This window comes from Piliocolobus tephrosceles, chromosome X, assembly GCF_002776525.5.
Source record: "Piliocolobus tephrosceles isolate RC106 chromosome X, ASM277652v3, whole genome shotgun sequence".
Lineage (NCBI taxonomy): Eukaryota > Metazoa > Chordata > Mammalia > Primates > Cercopithecidae > Piliocolobus > Piliocolobus tephrosceles.
This window is the reverse complement of record NC_045455.1, coordinates 19,606,447-19,624,775: the sequence shown is the minus strand read 5'-3', so window position 1 is coordinate 19,624,775 and position 18,329 is coordinate 19,606,447. Positions and strand designations below refer to the sequence as shown.

At 37.6% G+C, this 18,329-nt stretch overlaps 1 protein-coding gene across 1 annotated transcript in view; it reads left to right on the top strand.

Moving 5' to 3' along the window:
- LOC111546589 (glypican-6) overlaps window positions 1–18,329 on the top strand; it is a 584,762-nt gene that overhangs the window by 486,693 nt on the left and 79,740 nt on the right. Inside the window, exon 4 of the mRNA XM_026446573.1 lies at window positions 1,983–2,126. Coding sequence (XP_026302358.1) covers window positions 1,983–2,126 — 144 coding nt within the window. The remainder of the gene's footprint in view (window positions 1–1,982; window positions 2,127–18,329) is intronic.

Here is an 18,329-nt window from a genome sequence, read left to right as displayed (position 1 = left end):
TTCGCCTTAGGCTTTACATTTTTTAAAAGTCAGCTGTCACTTCCAAAGCAATCCAGAATAGCACACTCAACAGATCCCTGGAGCTTTGCAAATGTTAATGCCCTCCATCAGCACCGACCTTGCCAGGGGGAAGGCACTAGGGAGAAAAGGGCCCACTATCTTTATCACACCGGTTTACACCATCAGCTTCAGAAATTGTGTGAGAGAAGAAGAATCAATAATGTGTTAAGACCAATCTAGAGGAATGCCAAGACAAAGTACCGGCGCTCTGCAAAATGCTGAGTTGAAGGAGAACTTCTGAATGCAACAAAAGAAAAATTAGCTGTAGTGGTAAAACAAAACGAATTGTGTCTCAAGACGGAATTTGTCATTGTGAATGGCACTCAAGAGCTCTCTGCGTACTTCAGTGGAATCACATAATATGCATGATGAAAAATGCTTATTTTAGAGTTAACGCAGAATGAAATAACAAAACTGGAACGAATGCATTGCAAATATACTACACGCACGTTAAGATCAGCTCATGTAAATAACCCCAAAAAGTTTACTAAAGGAAAAGCATCCAGAAGAATCATCTGCTATGGAGAAATGGAAGAAATAGAATAAAGTTAAACTTCATCAAAGTTTCATGAAAATGTTACTGCATTTCCTGTAATTCTAGTAAAGGTATTATCTCTTGATAACCAGCACAGAATGTAAAGCTTCTAAAAACAGCAAAGGAAGATGAATTCCACACCACCCTGAGTGAAATCACTGTGGAAAAGAAGCGGCAGCTCAGTCCCTAAGATCATTACAATAAAATGTTTGATTTCCCATTGCAATCTTAATTGTGACATGAACAGCTGTCAACAACAAAATTAGAGGAAGCTGTCATTATATGGATTTCATCCACATTTGCTTGTCCTATTTCTATACCACTGCTCAAGAGAGTGTTTTTAAAGAATTCTTCCAGTGGAGATTTTCGTAACTCAAAGGGGAGTCACTGAAATTATTTGGCTTTATATTCTATACAATGAAATATATTTGTCATGATAACAGGAATCCCAAATGGATGTTTATAGAATGCCACATTCAAGTATGTAAAAGTGAGACACAATTCACTTAATCCTGAAGTCATTCTGTGGAGTAACTATTGCAATCCCTATTTTTAGTACAGTTGATTCTCTTTATTGTAGTTGTGTTCTATAAAGTCACTGCAAACATTGACTTAGCAAATACTGAACCATTGCGGCAATGAGAAATACAGAGTTAGGTTCCTGCAAGCCACTGGCCACAACAGTTTCATCAATCAATCAATACGTAAACTTGTGTTATGTGTGTTTCTGTGAAAAGACACCTTATTTAATATATAGATGATTCATTAACATTGAACTCATAGCACTATCACTCAGGCTTGAAGGAAGTTTATCTAACATACATATTTTTGCCATAAGACACATTACACATCTTATGGTTAGGAACGCTTGACAGCAGTTCAGCCCAATGCTTGGGACCATTTTAAACCTTAAAATCAACAAGAAAAAGCAGAAAAATGTGAAAAACATTGTACTTACTAGACCACAAAGAGAACACTTGTTTCCAATCTGAGAGCTGAAATAAGGAGAGTGTCTTCTCCAACCTCAGCTAGGAACATGATGCAAATTTTTTGGCACTGTGTCTCTATGTCCATGAGAGTACTGCGAGTATTCATTTTGGGGTTTCAAATAAATTTTAGTGCGTAAGCAAATTTGCAAATATGGATCTACCAATAAAAATTTACTGTGTATGCTGAAACTATGAGTCAGGGAATACAGTTGATCACTATCTGGGTAATTCTTTCTGTTATATTAGTGGTTATACTTGTTTACATTTCAAAATTAGAGTGTATTGGAGGTAAAAGTTTCATGAGAAATGTAGACACCGTTGCATTGCACATTTCTGCCTCATGAATTTAGGAGAAAATTCACTGTATAACTTTCTTTACTTTTCAATGGTTCTTCCAGGTCTTTCAGGGATGTGGTCAGCCCAAACCTGCTCCAGCTCTCAGATCTGCCCGCTCAGCTCCTGAAAATTTTAATACACGTTTCAGGCCCTACAATCCTGAGGAAAGACCGACAACCGCTGCAGGCACAAGCTTGGACCGGCTGGTGAGTATTCTCAAACTGATAACAATGATGGATGCTTTGTTTTACCAAGGTCATTCTTTGAAACTCCTAGGAGATTCTGAAAAAGTTTGTTATAAGAGTCATCTCATTCTTATATCTGCTTCTGTTCTTAATTCGAATATTGAAAAGTAATGGGATTTTTCTTTTGAGTCATGTATTGGATTATTTAAGAAATCTATTAATCCATTAAGAAACTATTAACACATGTGTGCAGTGACCAAATTTTCAACTTCTTATTTCTCATGAAATATTAATTTGAAAACTAAGTTGCCAGTTCTTCCAGAGCTATAATTGCAGTAGCAGATTTCTTACTCATCTGCTTCAGTTCTTTTCTGAAAATGGTTATTTATTAAATTATGATATAATGCAATTTTATTATGACTTCTTATTTGCAAAGTTTTCTGTTTGAAAGACCTTGCCCGGAAACCCTAAATCAATGTTACTATTATTTTTTTTTCTTTTTTATGTGTCTTTAAAAAGTTAGAATGCCTTAGAATTAGTCACTCTTTGAGCTGTTTTTTTTAGCTGTGTGTCAGGGGACTCAGTGATATCCATCATCAAAGCAGTTTATAATACTTGGAAAATACAACCATAAGCATAGTAAATACAATTTTTAAATGTGTTTTAAAGGCCACATTTTGCTATAAAAAATAAAAGCTCATAATTTTAAAGAAATACTGCCTGATTATTTTTAATTCAATTTCTTCCATTTATAGTACTATAAACACTTTATATACCTGCAATTGTTAGTGCTGTTAATGTTGCTTTGCCAATTATCTTGATGTAAAATTAACAGATAAAATCCTTAATGTCATAAAGCACTTGAACCACATCTGACTGTATCATATAAACTCAGATCTCAAAGACTGCCAGTTATGAAAATACTTTTATTAGTCACTGTTATAAATTACTTTATGATTTTAGTTAATATCCTTCCATAGTGTGGAACTCATAAGATTAAATTTGTTGAATTTGGCCTCAAAGTAAGTATATCTCAGCATTTCTCTCTATAAAAATCAAATGTGCTTACAACCTAAAGGCCTATCTATGAAGCATCAAAATAAAGGGGTAACTAACCGTTATATTTTGTTATAAATTTATTGCCATTTGTTAGCAAATAAAGCCTTCTCTCTAGTGTAGATATTTGTAGTTGCTGCAGCCTTCTACTTTACCTTGCTTATATCTATTCTTTTTTTTCCCTTGAGACAGGGTCTCACTCTGTTGCCCAGGCTGGAGTGCAGTGGCATGATCACGGCTCACTGCAAACTTGACCTGCTGGGCTCAAGTGGTCCTCCAACCTTAGCCTCCTGAGTAGCTGAGATGACAGACATGCACCACCATGCCCGACTTTTTATTTTTTTGTAGAGGCATGGTTTTGCCATGTTGTCCAGGCTGGTCTCGAACTCTTGGTCTCAAGCAATCCACCTGCCTCAGCCTCCCAAAGTGCTGGGATTACAGACATGAGCCAACACGCTTAGCGGCTTACATCTATTTTCTGTTGCAGTTTCAAGAAAAGTTTAAAAATAGTCACCATTTTTCTTTTAAACAACCAATTAAATTCCACCAAATAACTAGTCAAACTGCTGTAAAGAAATGATGGTTTTCATTAGATTATGTTGTTTAAATTTTACTTTACAAAATTGCATTGTATATTAAGATCTTTCTAACCAGAGGACAAATGGTGAGTATGGGTTTGGTCCCTTTTTTCCTATTTTCTTTGGCTCTAATTTAGTTATTGGGACAATTCAGTCTTCTCTGAATTTTTGTAAAATCTAATTTAAGAACAGGAGTACAATGTGAGATGAATAAGTTCTAAAGATCCGAGGTACAACTCTGTGGCTGCAGCGAACAATAGTGTATTGTTCACTTTAAAAAAAACTGTGAAGAGGGTAGATGTCATGTTGAGTGTCCTTACCACAATAAAATAAAATAAAAAGTTTTAAAAGAACTGGGGTACATTACGCACTTAGTTAAAATTGCACTGAATTTGAACAATGTAATGATATGTATGGCAACTAATTTTTTCCCTTTGAAACATAGAAACAGTTTTCCCTCATCCCCAGGAGAAATAAACACACACCCTTAAACAGGGGAAGTAGAGCAAGAAAAATATGTTTCTAAAGACAATATTTTTGCAGCTTAGCATAAACTAAGTAAAGCTTCAACACTTGGAGAATTTTCTCTGGTGTTTAAAATCTGATGGACGTGAAAATTGAGATTTGAACCTTTTATAAAGGAACTTTGTTGGTAATGTTCAAAATGCTCTAGATATAAGGGTCTTGAGAGTATAGACAAGTAGCAAACAGAATGAAAATCTTCTACCTTTTGCACCCCTTAAAAATATATTTTATCAACCTTTTTCTGAAAATGATTGGTAATGGTTAAATGTACAATCACAAGTAAAAGCCAAGGACCAGACTCCGTGCCTAAGTAAATCAATAAGCCAATTGTTTTCCAAAACGTTCTCAGACAGCATGTAGCATTTACTTCCTCAGAGGTGTGGCTTCAGGCTCTGTAAGTGAAAATTGCAGTTTTATTTTTTTTTTATTAAATTAAATTCTGATCCCTTCCCAAATGGTAAGAATTAGTGATGTGTAAAGCACAGTCAGCCATAAGCCCACTTTGCTCAGCTCCTGAGAACAAGGCGCTGTTTCCACATCAAATGGAGCTATACCAAGGTTATTCTTGAGAGACACGAGTTAGGTCCAAAGCTAATAACAGAGTCTCGCAGCCCTTGGCTCCCCTGAGGCCTTCTTCCTTTGGGGGTTCCAATATAGCTCTGAACAGTGGAAAGTCGGGGCAGTTATCCTTGGCAGACCGCAGTACAACAGTCAAACATGCTCATCTTCAAGAAGGATGCACTGCGAAACTATCCAGATGGGTCTGTCATCCATTACAGCCTATTTAGGCTGTTTATAAACAAGGCTCATATTACCTACTCCTGTTTCAATTTTTCCCAGAAAAGATGTTTCCTGAATATTTATAAGAAGCATGTGTCTGAGAAAAGGAGGATAATTGGAAAAGATTTCCCTTCATTTCTTGAAGTGTTTCAGCAGAAAAATGCTTCAAAGAACAATATCAAAACCCTACTCCAATCACCCCACCCGTTTTGCCAAAATGAAAATGACTATAAAGCACTTGGAGAGTTACTTCTTAGTGCCATTTAAATTAGTACCTGTGGGAATAACTTTGGGATCTGTTGGTACATGTTCTTATATCAGTTATTCTAAAGCTAATTTTTAATGTGAACTGGTCATTATGGGGTTTGTTTTAAAAATAAAACTAACATCCCCAAACTGAGTAAACTGCTGCTAAACCTTATATGAAATAATTGAAATCAAAACTCTGTCTTTAAAAATGCACCAGTTCCATCATTTAACATCTTGTTATATTTATAAGGAACTTATAAAATCTTTTGTATCACTAGGGAACATTTCCATGTGCTCCTCTAAAGTTATGTAGGCATAAGAAGCAGTTGAGGTAGCCAGAAGCTTTCAGACATGCTACCCTAAAGTGGTTTTTGTTATCCAAGAATGAGTGAATGTATTTTTATAAATTCAGCTGCTGACGGAAAGCCAACTCATCTAAGACTGTCGCAGTCCCTAATGCCAACGGCCATGATTTGTTGAGGATACTAATGTTATCAGCTGCGGTAATTCAGTTAACAGAGTCATCCTACCATCATGTTGCTTTCTTGTCACCAACAAACTCCCCTTAGAAGCCCCTCTATCCCAGCTGACTATTAATGACTTTCAGTCAAACAGGCCAGAGATTATTGTTTGCACTCAGGAAGAGACTGGTCCTGTTCCTTTATTCTTAAATGTATACTCTGCAAATTCTCTTACATCATTTGATGTGAAACTATAATTTTTTAAAAGGTGGTTCCAATTCACTGGAAATGTGAAGTATAAAAATAAATCAGCACAAAATAGCTCGATTTTTAAGATCTGAGCATCAAAAGGTATTTCAAATTAGCCTCTGTAAAACGCAATTAGTTGTACAGCTCAGAAAATTAGAGCACAACATGTTCTACAGCTCACAGACGCACTTGGACAGGGAGTGTCAGTTACTTTATTCTAGCTGATTCATTGCAGTAAAAATGGACTGTGCATGGTGTATCTTAGAGGAATATGTTTTATAAAAGTAAGTTAAAAAAAAATAATAAAAGCCAGGTTTGGAAGTTAACAAGTTGGTGATGATTTAGACCCGTAAATCTCCAGTAAGTATTCAACACTGTACTGTGGATATGGATTTCTCAAATATCCTACTGGTCTTTCTGAGGGAATTTGGGATGGGGGTGGGTGGAATGCCAACCTACAAAGCTAAACTCTGTGCCTGTGCTGTGCTATTATGTATAGAATAATCTCTTTCTCTTTTTCCTTTAAATTTGTTTTCCTCTTGCTTCCCAGAGGACTGTGTGGCGGACTATGCAGCATAGTGTAAGCATTGGTCTTCTTCTTCCTCTCATCCCCATTTGTCTTTGTACAGTCATTCCTGAGAAATTCCCCCACCACTGTCCCTTTCCAAATTATCTGGAGTGGATTGAATACTGCACATGGCCAACTTGTTTGGTCGTTTCCTCTCTGCTTGCAATTTATGGTTAACAACCATTTTCATATTCTTCTCCAATGGCCAAGTTTTCAATGTAATCTTGGTGGAAGATGAGCTCATCGAATGGCTGATTTAAATTCTGTCCTAATGTTCAGACAATGTGTAGTCTGCCTGGAAAACTAGCTCTTCCCTGTTAGAATATATTGGCCTTTTTCTTGTGCTAATAAGAACATACCAACATCAGCCCTCATGCATAAGGTGCTAAGGTTTCCATTAGCTGAGACATAGAAAATTTAAGGGATTAAAAAATAGGTTGTTTGCTTTTCATTTTCTTCTTCAATTTCCTGATATCTTTCAGAGTATTCAGAGCATTTGGAGAGGGAGCATTGGATATTTTTTACTTGAAAGCTTACCCCCACTATGGGACTGAGGACAAGAACACTCAGGTTATCTTACTTGACTATATTAACCAAAATAGTCAGTTATCTAATCTGGTTTCCGCAATACCACTGCATGCTAATAACACTTTTTATTTTTTTGAGATGGAATCTAGCTCCCTCCACCTCCTGGGTTCAAGTGATTCTCCTGCCTTGGCCTCCCGAGTAGCTGGGATTACAGGTGCACACCACCACACCCAGATAATTTTTGTATTCTTAGTAGAGACGGAGTTTCACCATGTTTGCCAGGCTGGTCTCAAACTCCTGGTCTCAAGTGATCCATCCACCTGGGCCTCCCAAAGTGCTGGGATTACAGGCGAGAGCCACTGTGCCCAGCCCTGATAACACTTCTTAAAGACATGCACCCTACATGGTATCACGGACTGAGGTGGGAAGGTGACTCTCACCTGAGGGGTACATATTTATTTGTGCAGCGCACCTGTGACATCATAGTGCTGTTTGGCCTTAAATCCAGGCAGTGATAACACGATGTCTAAAATCCCTTCTTTGAAATCATGTTTTTAAAAAGAAATTGTCCCTTGAGCAGTATCCCCATTCATTATTCCTGAGGCCATGTGCCCATATCCATATTCCTTGAGACCAGGGTAATTTGGGTGAGGTAAGAAAATTAGAAGGTATATCTGGAACAGGAACACTGCGGAAAGGAAGACCTTGAGAAGGGGACAGGGAAGACAAATAGCTCAAGGGCTCCTGACACTAAGAGGGAAATGGGAGGGGAAAACGTCATGGGTGGGACAAGTCAGGGTTCTGTTTGATTGGTCCCATTGATGACTAGAGTGGCTTCAGTGAAGTCAGTAGTATCTGTCCTTCCCAACACATTCTCTTGGGAGTTCCAGGTTTTCCTGTAGCTGGTCCAGTTTGGTTTCCTCATCTAATGGTTATCATGACCCTTGTAGCTTTCCCCAAGGGTTATCACTTCCTTGAACATACTGGAATGAATACATATCATAACATCCCTGTGTCTGCTGGACTTTCCTACTTGTTCCTATAACCTTATCTAGGCCAAAACAAACAAACAACACAAAAACCAGATGTCTGTTTTATATATGAGTCTTCCAAAAATACACTGTAACTTTTGAAATTCATCAGTAGGTCATTGGTGACAAACATGGTGTTAATATTATTACATATATATTTAAGTACTTACAAAAGATCATCAAGATATGCAACTTTTTAAATTGTTCTGAAACGAAATGGACAAAGCAACTGACATGCTGGCATCATTTCCTGCCTGACGGTTAGTACGAGTTTCAGTAAAATGCTGCTGATAAAAATGTTCTTCCATGCCCCTTTGGGGCCATTTTGGTGCAATTTAGAAACTCTTGGTTATAAGGAATCAGGAAACTGTCTGTTGTTCATTTTCAATTGCCATGGCATTTCATTGTCACCTCAAAGGATTCTGCACCCAGCTAAATCCACTAGTTTGCATTTCAAAAGGATGTCAGGCTGTGTTTAAGAAACTGCTTTATTATCTAGACCTTCAGCCACTGTGTTTAGGTGAAACTGATATTTCCCAGCTTCCACCCCAACACAGACACACACAGAGACACACACATGCACACAGACACACACACACACACATACGTGCACTCACCCTCAGTCTTTGCTTGGCCTGAACAAAAAAAGTAAAACCTCAATAACAACAGTAAGCCAGATTCTCCACTTTAATTAGTTTTCTAAAGATAAATGGGTCAAGGCCAGATTGGCTTTCAGCCTCTGCTGCAGCTGAATAAATTATGTCCCATTCACCGCAGCAAACAAATGGCTACTGCTTCATCCACTTCAGGTTGTGAACAGCCTGGTCTTGCCTGAACCTGCTTTATCTATTTGCTGTGAAACCCCACTGAGACACCCCAGTTTCATTTTCAATGAACCCTTGGTAATAACAGCAGCAAAATGCAGTGAGCTTTCAAAGCAGGGAGAAAATAAGAAAACGTTAAAACCAAACCACCCAACTTATTCTGTCTCGGTTTCTGCTCTTCTCGGGGCAGCATCACCAGCATGTGGTAGCAGGGAGAGCCGCCTGTCACAGGCTTCTTTCCATTTAGGAGGCTGTGGTTGATAAGCCCAAGGCGGGAACATCATAAGACACACATATAAAATGATGGCTTATCTCCAGGATATTCTGCTTATTCCACGGACTGGAAGGATGCACAAATCTAATTCAATGGTATGCACTGTTGGAAACCTGGATGGAACTCCTGACCTTACGTGGATTTTTTTCAGCTCATACCCAATAGGCAGTGAACTATTTTTGCATCCCCAGGAAGCTATTCTTTTGGGCACGTGGAGGAATAGTGAAAATAGAAGGCACGTAGACCTCTCTTTCAGTCCAGGCAAAGTTGTGTTTAATTGCACAGGGCTGTATACCCTGGGGAGAAGGAAGAGTACACTCACTCTAGCTACGTTACTCCCTGAGAGACACTAAAGCCCAGTCCGCATCACTGCTTTAAGACACGTTCAGAGAATCATATGGATTCCGACAACGAAATAATGTTACGCCACATGTTTTGGAAGGGGAACAATTTTGCACAACTTACATTAAGTGTGAGTTACATTCAATCATGTTGGGGGCAATTTATTAACAAAATCCTTTTCAACTCTGGATTAAACTCTCCTTTATCCTCAGAAACACTTAAGCAAGAGCTTTGGTGATCTCTGTATCGTAAAAAATGAAATGTTACACTTTCAGAACCAAAATAGGGCTATTACAGATTTTGTATCTATTTTATGACATGTTGATATGCTTATTTTCTGCTTCAGGCTTTCAAATTTCTTTCAAGAATTCCTAGACTTCAGCTAAACCCAAATTGATGCATTCTGTAGGTATCAATCTATCAATAAATGTATTGATTGAGTTCTTCTCTGTTGCATAGCACTTAGCAAAACTAGCTGCTGTGTACAATCTACATTATAGCATGTTGTTAGTGCTAGCGTCATCAAAAGGCAAGTGACTAGAAAAGACGTTACTTTCCAAGTCAGTTAGACACGCCATGTCTTCTTCAGAGAACAGTACATAGTATAGAGGCTCATGGAATATTAATACTAGGATACAATAAATAGGAGTTTGATTTTGCAATCTCAGATTGACTATAACAAAAAAGAATGTGTAGAAGGTATATTAACAAATGAATAATCATTGGCCAAATATACAAATTAAAAACATTAAACATCTGTAGCATCCTTAACATAGGCCATGTCTAATAGCTCATTTTCCCTTCTTAAGCCAGAACTTTCTGCCCAAATCTTGAACAAATTAAACAGAAGCTTTGTTGTCAGTTACAAACTAGTCAGATGGAAAAGTCCATCTGCACACTCATTCACAGTAACCGTCCTTTATTCTGCTATGTAATTGGTGTTTTGGTGGATTGATTATGGAACTCTGGATAGACAAGCCACACTAACCTGCTCAAACCATACCTTTAAAAATATTTGTTCATGAGACTCGTCAGTTGACATAGATCTTTTATTAAATTATTGAATAGATTAAAGAAACTTTTCCTTGTCATGGAAAATCTGTAACAATATTTTCTCTTAGCATCTGAGATATTTGCACCACAACTCCCAAATGTGATGTTCATGCTTATGAGAGAGAGAGCCGAAGAAATGGGATGTTTCATAAATACCAGTTTTGATGTATTTGCTGTATGATCAATCAGCTTCTAACAGACTCTGGGGCCTATGGAATACATTTTAAAGCACTGGGAATTTGGCTATTCCCATAACATACTTGGACACTCTTTACTGCTAGCAATAAACCTCAGGCATAAACACTGTAGAGAAAAAAACAGATGAAAAGGAACCCGTCTGAGTAAAAATGGACTTCCCTTCATAGCTGTTAACGGTAGAAAGCTGTCTGCAGTACACAATAATTTTATTACTAAGTTCATTCACAGTCATTATCGTCAAAGGCTCTGACTTCATGGGTATTTTCTTATACCCATAACATTGGCTGAGCTATCGAAAAATAAAAAGTCAGGTTGATGGTAAATGAATGAACCAGCAGCAGCTCCATTATATTGCTGGCTAACACATAATTTGTGGGAAGTTGGTTTGTGTAATATCTGTAGAAGCTTTTCCAATGCTGTATTGATCCAGATGGGCCAGGCCAGGCAAAGCCACACCTATAAACAGTCCCCAAAATAGCTCACAACAACACAAGTTTATTTCTTTTGCCCAGTGTTCATTCTGCGTTGGCTGTGAGTCAGCTACATGTGGTCATCACCCTTACTCCAGCACCCGGTGACAGAGCAGCCATTATTTGGAGGTTCACCTGTCACAGTGGCAGGGGAAATGGAGAATGTGGCAGAGGTGGCTTTCATGTCTCTACCTGGAAGGGTCACATCATACTGATCACATCTCATTGGCCAAAGCAAGTCACATGATGAAGCCATCAGGAAGTCAGGGACATATGTTCCTATGTGCCTCACACAGAGAGAGAAAAAGGACATGTTAGTGAACAGTAACATTATCGACTACAAACACTATGATGAAGGCAAGATTTTTAAATTGGTAAAAATCCATGTCATTACTCTCTCCAACCCTAAGACAAACCTGACATGAAAAGGAACAGAAAAATCAGTCTTTCCTTTATTCATCGTATTTATTGTGCGCTAACATGAACCATGTGTGGGTGACTAGACCATAATCAAAGAACTCACAACACTTTAGGGCAAACTTGTCCAACCCACAGCCCATGGGCCACATGTAGCCCAGGATGGCTTTGAATGCGGCCCAACACAAATTCGTAAACGTTCTGAAAACATTATGAGATATTTTGCATTTTGTTTTTAGTTCATCAGCCGTCTTTATTGTTAGTATATCTTATGTGTGTCCCAAGACAATTCTTCCTCTTCCAAAAAGTGGCCCAGGGAAGCCAAAGATTGGACACCCCACTTTAGGGGATGACAGGCAAAAATAACTATAATTTACATCCGACCATGCTCTTGTAAAGATTGCCCTGCATATGAACCGACTCTTCTACGGTCTTTTGAAAGAACTAACTTTTTTTAAAAAAAATTTTAGAATCCTAGGAGAAATCTAAGTCCTCATTAGAGAGGGGGCATCTACATTGCCCTACAAAACCATTATCCTTTTTCAGTCAGGTTGATTTTCAGCAGTGGATGCCAATGGAGCTTACCTGAACTTTGAGTTCAGTCATCATTCAACTAGAGCAAAGGATCCAACCCCAAATCTGAAGGCAGTGCCTCAGAGGAGGATACAGAAGTTGTTGCCAAGAAATAGGAGAAAAGTGGCAATAAAGAAACAGAATGAGTAAAAACTTTTTACTACTGGCATCTGGATGTCTCTCAGATCCAGACAATATGTATTTTAAATGAGGCTTCGATATTGCACATTGTGAGTGCTGCTCTTGTATGACTTCATGTCATGTTTGCTCAGGCAAAGCAATTTTTCTGCTCTTCTTTCTGGGCCAAACTGGCTGGAGCAAATCAAATTGTTCTCCCTTTCTGTCTCTTTCATACATCATCATTTAAAATCACCAAGAATTCACGTTCTAGAACCTGCTGTTGTCTTCTTGTACAATATCAGTTGATTTCTGAACGGCCTTCTTCGAAGGACAACACTTTTTACAGGTTAATCAAAGAAATTGCACTGGCTGATAGCAACAGCAAACTTATCCATGGCAATGATAGTCTCAGGAATGTGCGTGTCATTGGCTTCTGCGTGGAATTATTGGCAAAATTGTAGAACTTTGATTCAGCTGGAAGAAAAAGAAGAATACAAATTCTTAAATTATTTATGCATAATGAGGCAGGAAACCAATGACTTTGTAAATTTTATTTTAAGGGATTTTGACCTCAGAAAACTCCCCAAAGCAGCCAGCATTCATTTCCGTGAAAAACACTCATCTCTGTACTTGAAAAAGCAAAGCATTTCCTTTGCTTGCTCTTTGCAGCTCCTTGAATGCTAGAAAAAAAAGGGTAAATACAAAGTGTCTAGAAGAGCTCTGAGAAGAAAACATAGAGGCAGCAAACTGGCCTAATTGATCTACTCACGTAAAATCCAAAAACCCAGAGGCTATCTTTAGTGCAAGACATGTCTGCACAAAAATGTTTCCAGTTACTCAGGAAAATCAAATCTTCTTTATGCAAAATGTCTTCAAGGAACAGGAAGTATTTCATTAGGTTTTTAATGGTGAGGGCTCAAGTAAAAGGATCCTCATGCTCTCTTTTGTCAAGTTTTTTTTTTTTTTAAGAAAAGGAATAAAATTAAAAGCTCTTCACAGTATAATCATTTTTTAAAGTTTCCTTTCTCCATGATTTTGGAGGATGAGAAGTAAAATGAATATTTAGGATTTTTTTTTAAGAAGCTGACTTGGAATAATTTGGATCGCAGTATGACAATGAAAAGTATAGTGTATGTGAGTGTAAGAGTGTGCGTGTGTGTGTATGTGAGTGTGAGAGTGTGTGCAAGTGTGTGTGCGCGTGTGTGTGTTTCTTTTTTAATTACTTTCCACTCTTTGTGCCCAGTAATAATAGGTGGACAACTCAGAGATTGTTACAGTTATTTACCAAATTGTAGCCAAAGAGTGCTATTTTTCTAGAAATATTTGCGATTCATCACTACTTTTTAAAATTCAGGAACACTCAGTTGTGAACAAAATGTGACAAGCAGCTTCCAATACCTCCTAATGCCACACATAAGATGCCACTGCTCTCTGCTTCATGGAAGAGTAGAGGGAAGAAGATAAGAGGATCTTTTCCAGAACATGCCCCAAATCTGATGTATTTTTGCTGATTTTTGTTTTATCTGTTTGCTCTATCAATTAGGGCTGAAAGAGAGATTTTCACTGTGCAAGTAGACCTATTTCTTTTTGTTTTGTTTTGCAGTAGCTCCCCTTTATCCATGGAGGCTATGTTCTAAGACCCCTGGTGCATGCCTGAAACCACCCATGGTACCAAATCCTATATATACTGTGTTTTCCTATGCATACATACCTATGATAAAGTTTAATTTATAAATTAGGCACAGGGAGAAATTAGCAAGAACTAATAATAAAATAGGACAGTTATAACACACTGTAATAAAAGTTATTGAATATCTTCTCTCTCTCTAAATATTTTATTGTGTTATACTCACCCTTCTTGCAATTAAGAAGAGGCAGAGCAGGATAGCATGAGATTTCATCACACTCCTCAGAATGGTGCACAGTGTAAAACTTGTGAATGGTTTATTTCTAGAATTGTCCATTTAATATTTTTGAACTGCAGTTGAAACCACAGAAAGCTGTGGTTTCAGTTACTCATGGTCAACTGCAGTCTGAAAATATTAAATGGAAAATTCTAAAAATAATTTTTTGTGAATGATGTGTATATTTCACGTCTATATTTATAGTTAAAACTTACCTTTCTTGTGAATTGAGCTTTCATCAGTATATATAATGATTTCCTTTCTCTACTGTTTTCTGCCTTGAAGTCTCTTTCTTTCCAATATTAATGTAGTGACACCAAATTCTTAAAAATATTTAACTGAAATATCTTTTTTCATTTTACTTTCAACCTTTCTGAACACTTATGTTTTAAATGTGTCTCTTATAAACATCACATAGCTAGATTTATTTTAAAATCCAGAATAACAATCTTTTTATTTCAATTGGAACAGTTCACCTAAATGTACTAGAAATGTTGATATGTATTTCTTCCATCTCATTTTGTGATTTCTATTTGTCTCATCTTTTTAGTCTTACTTTTCTTCTTTCTTGTGGGTCAATTGAGTACATTTTCTTACTTCACTCTGTTTCTTTTAGTGTTTGGAATCTAATACTGTAGTTTTATTATTATAATAATTACCCTTGAAATTTTAACATGCACCCTGACTTATCAAAGTCCAAGTTTAATTAAAACATCAATACCTTTTCGTTTTCTGTAACAACACAAGAGGACCTTAGAACACCTTGACTCTGGTAATTCTCCTCCCAATTTATATGCTGTTATTATGGGATAATTTAGTTCTGTCTTATGTGTGTGCGTTTCACACAAAACGAACGTTAAGATTGTTATTACCATTTTATACTGGAACTTTTAATATAGAATCAACTACATTTCACCACTTTCTTTGGTTATCATTCCTTTTGCATAAAACCATCCATTGGAGTGACTTCTTTGGTCTGGAATACATATAATAAGTTTTCCTTTACTGAGAGTTGTATTTGAAAATGTCTTTTCACCCTCATTCTTGAAAGACATTTATGCTGAATTGTAATTCTAGGTCAACAGTTATTTTCTCCAGGTGCGCTGATGCTTATATTTCACACTGGTTTCCGCTGTTGCTGTTGAGAAGTTTGCTATCAGTTCTCCCTTTTAAGTAATCTGTATTTTCTTTCAAGCTGCTTTTAGGGTCCTCTTTGTTGTTATGTAATTTCATCATAATGTATAGGTATAGATTTCTTTTTTTATTAATTTTGCTTAGGATGTATTGGGCTTCCAGAATTTCATGATTGGATTCTTTGACTATTCTGGAAAATTCTAACTCATTATGTCTTCAAATATTGCTTCACCCTCTTTCACTCTCTTCCTCTACTCATCCAATAACTGACTGGACATGTGAGACTGTCTCACTCCATCCTTCACGTCTCCTAACCTTTCTTTGTCTCTTGCCACATTCAGAATAATGTATTTAGCTGATAATAATGTATTTAATTCTTAGTTGATTTAGTCTCTCAGGTTTATTAAAAGCTAAATAAAATACTTTATTTGCCATTAAACCCACCCACTTAGTTTTTAACTTCAGTGGTTTTATTTTTCATTTCTAATACTTAATGAATTAATTTTCAGATATGCTTCGTCCTGTGTTCAGTAGTATCTGCCTCCTCATCACATTTCTAAATTCTACCTTTTCCATTTTAAACGTGTTTATTTTATACTTTGTGTCTGATACTTCTAATATCTGAAGAGTTTGCTGGTCTCATCTGGTATTTCTGCAGTTTCTTACAAATGGTGCTTTATTTCCTTGTAGATGTTATGTTTTTTTTGTTTCTGTTGTGTTTTTATTGTGTGTGTGAGTTTATATTCCTTGGAAATTAATCAATAGAAAGTCTGGGTGGCCTGTGTTGAAGGGTATTTCTATTTCATCTTATCCTAAGGATTTTTCCCTTGGGAACCCTGGCTGTATGTCGTGGAGTAGTGATACTGTCTCATCACATTAGGGAAGCCCTGTGTTCTACTCTCCTGTCCTTGCCCACCCTGCAAATCTAAGGCCATCAAGGTTTAAGGTCATCTGGGTCTAGGGAATGTCCTTTGGACCAAATCCATTCTCAGTACTCTTGTTTTCTTTTCTGGGTGCCCATTTTCACTTAGTTTGGGGCCTTTGAAAGTTTGCTACTTTCTTACCAACTCGTTGACTCCTACATGCTCTATTTCATGTCGCAGTATTAGCTGATGTTAGGAAATGTGCAGGAAAATACAAATGTAGGCATACACAAGGTAACTTCCTTCATCAACTCTGAGTTGATTGTTTTTTAAACTTTTATTTTAGATTCAGGGGTACACATGCAGGTTTGCTATATAGGTAAATTGCATGTCACAAAGGTTTGGTGTACAGATTATTTCGCCAAGCAGATAATAAGCCTAGTAGCTAATAGGTAGTGTTTTTATCTTCACCTTCCTCCATCTCGCCCTGTCAAGTAGACCCTGGTGTCTTTTGTTCCCCTCTTTTGTTTACATGTGTTTTCATCATTTAGCGCCCACTTATAAGTGAGAACATGTAGTATTTGATTTTCTGTTCCTGTGTTAGGATGGGAACAGATAGTGGCCTCCAGTTGTATCCATGTTGCTGCAAAATATATTACTTCATTTTTTATGGCTGTGCAGTATTTCATGGTGTATGTGTACCACATTTTCTTTATCTAGTCTACCACTGATGGACATTAGGTTGATTCCATGCCTTTGCTATTATGAATTTGGCTGCGATGAACATACATGTGCATGTGTCTTTATGGTACAATGATTTGTATTCCTTTGGGTACATACCCAGTAATGGGATTGCTGGGTCAAATGGTAATTCTGCTTTGAATTCTTTGAGAAATTGCCACACTGCTTTTCATAATGGCTAAAGTAATTTACACTCCCACCTGCAATGGATTAGCATCCCCTTTTCTTCACAACTTCGCCAGCATCTTTTGACTTGGTGGAGCATCATACCATTTTAGAGCAGAGCATTGGAGCAGTTATTTTTTGAGTTCTCTGTTTCTGATAAATATTCTTGGAAGCCCTATTTAACTGGGCCATGTGGTAGTTGGTACTATTGGTTAATATTGTTCCAGGTTCAGTCCTAAACTTCCAGTCCACAAAGGCAATAGCCCATCTTAGCACCCCCAGCGCTCCCCAGGCCTGAGCCTATGGACCCCAGGCACTACGTAGTTTCACTCCAATACCGAGGCTCTTGGTGCTGCAAACTTCTCCAGAACCCTTGCTATTGGACTTCTTTCATGAATTATTTTCACTAAAAGATGTCACCTATATCCACAAACACTGACCTTCAGAGAGGCAAACTCAGGTACATCCTTCATTTTGTCTCCTTGCTGGCACCTAGAAAGATTCTCCTTCATACATTACTTACCAACTGATATGGTTTGGCTGTGTCCCCACCCAAATTTCATCTTGGATTGTAGCTCCCATAATTCCCACGTGTTGTGGGAGGGACCCGGTGGGAGATAATTGAATCATAGGGGCGGTTTCCCCCATATTGTTCATGAGACTGTGAGTAAGTCTCATGAGATCTGATAGTTTTATCAGAGGTTTCCCCTTTTGCTTGGCTCACATTCTCTCTTGTCTGCCACCATGTAAGACGTGTCTTTCACCTTCCACCGTGATTGTGAGGCCTCCCCAGTCACGTGGAACTGTGAGTCCATTAAGCCTCTTTTTCTTTATAAATTACCCAGTCTCAGTTATGTCTTTATCAGCAGTGCGAAAACAGACTAATAGACCTACCCAGGCCAATCAGGCAGAGAAGAGGGACCAGGACTAGGCAAATCCCTGGAATGCCTGGGGCAGGGAAAGTCTTTACAGAACACCTTTCATGGGCAGCGTGTCTTGTACAACTACTTAATCAGCTGCTATTGTGGAATATTATGCTCCAGACTATGGTGATTACTGTTTTCAACCCAGTTAAAATACGCCTTTTATGGGATTTCCTTTATAATAACAGCAATAATAAT